Genomic DNA, 1497 nt, shown 5'->3' on the forward strand with positions numbered 1-1497 from the left:
GCAGCAGCAGCAGCAGCAGCAGCAGCAGCAGCAGCAGCAGATGCTGCTGCTGCTGCTTGCGCCGATGATAATGCTGCTGCTACAGTTCTTTATGCTGGCGAGTTGCTGTTGCTGCTGCTGTGTTTGCTGCTGCTGCTGCTGCTGCTGCAGCTGCTGCTGGTGTGTTTGTTGCTGCTGCTGCTGCTGCTGCAGCAGCTGCTGCTGCTGCTTACCTCCTCGATGATTTCTTTTTCTTCTTTTGCTTCTTCGTCTGCTGCAGCAGCAACAGCAGCAGCCTGTGGTGTCTCCGTTTCTTTTTTTGTTTCTTTTGTTGTATCTCTCACTTCTGCTGTCTCCTTTTCTTCTGCTGCTTCTTCTCTTGCTGCAGCAGCAACTGCTGCTGCTGCTGCTGCTGGTTTCTCTGTTTCTTCTTTTGCTGCTGCTGCAGCAGGAGCAGGAGCAGCAGCAGCAGTTGCTGCTGCTGGTGTCTCCTTTTCTTCTTCTGCTTCTTCTTTTTCTCCTGCTGCTACTGTCTCCTTTTCTGTCTCCTTTTGTGTTTTTTCTTTTTCTGTCTCTTTTTGTTTTTTTTCTTTTTCTGTCTCCTTTTTCTTTTGCTGCTGTCTCCGCTTGAATGCAGCAGCAGCAGCAGCAACACGAAAAGCACCACCAAGAGACAATCTCTCTGTTGTCTCTTTTGCCTGAAACACACAAAACCCTAAACCCTAAACCCTAAACCCTAAACCCTAAACCCTAGGAACAACAAACGTGTTAATAGGAGTTATATATATATATATAAACGCAAAAAGAAAAACAAAAATAAAATAAAAATTAAAATACACAAACAAATAGAGACAGATAGAGACAAACAAACAAACAAAGAGAGATAGAAATATATAAACAAATATAAAAGGAGACAGCTACAGATAGATAAATATATAAAGAGAAAGAGACAAATAAACAAAAAAAAAAAAGACAGAAACAAATAAACAAACACCAAAGGAGACAGCTGAAAGCCTAATAAGGATAAGGGTTTAGGGTTTAGGGTTTAGGGTTTAGGGTTTAGTTGTGTTTCAGGTGTCACTGCAGCTCTCATTATTTCTTTTGTCTCTTCTTCTTCTCTCTCTTCTTCTCTCTCGCTTTCTTTCTCTGTCTCCTTTTCTTTTTTTTCTTTTTCTTTTTCTTTTTCTGTCTCCTTTTCTGTTTCTTTCTCTTTCTCTTCTTTTTCTTTTTCTTTTTCTTTTTCTTTCTCTGTTTCCTTTTCTTTTTCTTTTTCTTCTTTTTCTTTTTCTTTTTCTTTTTCTTTTTCTTCTTTTTCTTTTTCTTTTTCTTTTTCTTTCTTTTCTCTCTCTTTGCGTTTCAGGGGCCGCTTAAATGCTGCTGCTGCAGCAGCAGCAGCAGCAGCAGCACCAAGCGAAGGCCGAGTCTCCTTTGGCTGCATACAACACAAACCCTAAACCCTAAACCCTAAACCCTAAACCCTAACCCCCAAACCCTAAACCCTAAACCCTAAACCCTAAA

At 41.1% G+C, this 1497-nt stretch overlaps 1 protein-coding gene across 1 annotated transcript in view; it reads right to left on the bottom strand.

Annotated features, from left to right (window-relative positions):
• Positions 1–89: 89 nt before the first annotated feature.
• The window catches only part of EMH_0083060 (uncharacterized protein), a gene marked incomplete at both ends in the record, with an annotated part of 2122 nt that continues 714 nt past the window's right edge, over positions 90–1497 (bottom strand). Inside the window, 2 exons of the mRNA XM_013500603.1 lie at positions 90–677; positions 1061–1411. Of these exons, the coding sequence (XP_013356057.1) occupies positions 90–677; positions 1061–1411 (939 nt within the window). The remainder of the gene's footprint in view (positions 678–1060; positions 1412–1497) is intronic.

Source organism: Eimeria mitis, genomic scaffold (assembly GCF_000499745.2).
Source record: "Eimeria mitis Houghton genomic scaffold, Emh_scaff5605, whole genome shotgun sequence".
Lineage (NCBI taxonomy): Eukaryota > Apicomplexa > Conoidasida > Eucoccidiorida > Eimeriidae > Eimeria > Eimeria mitis.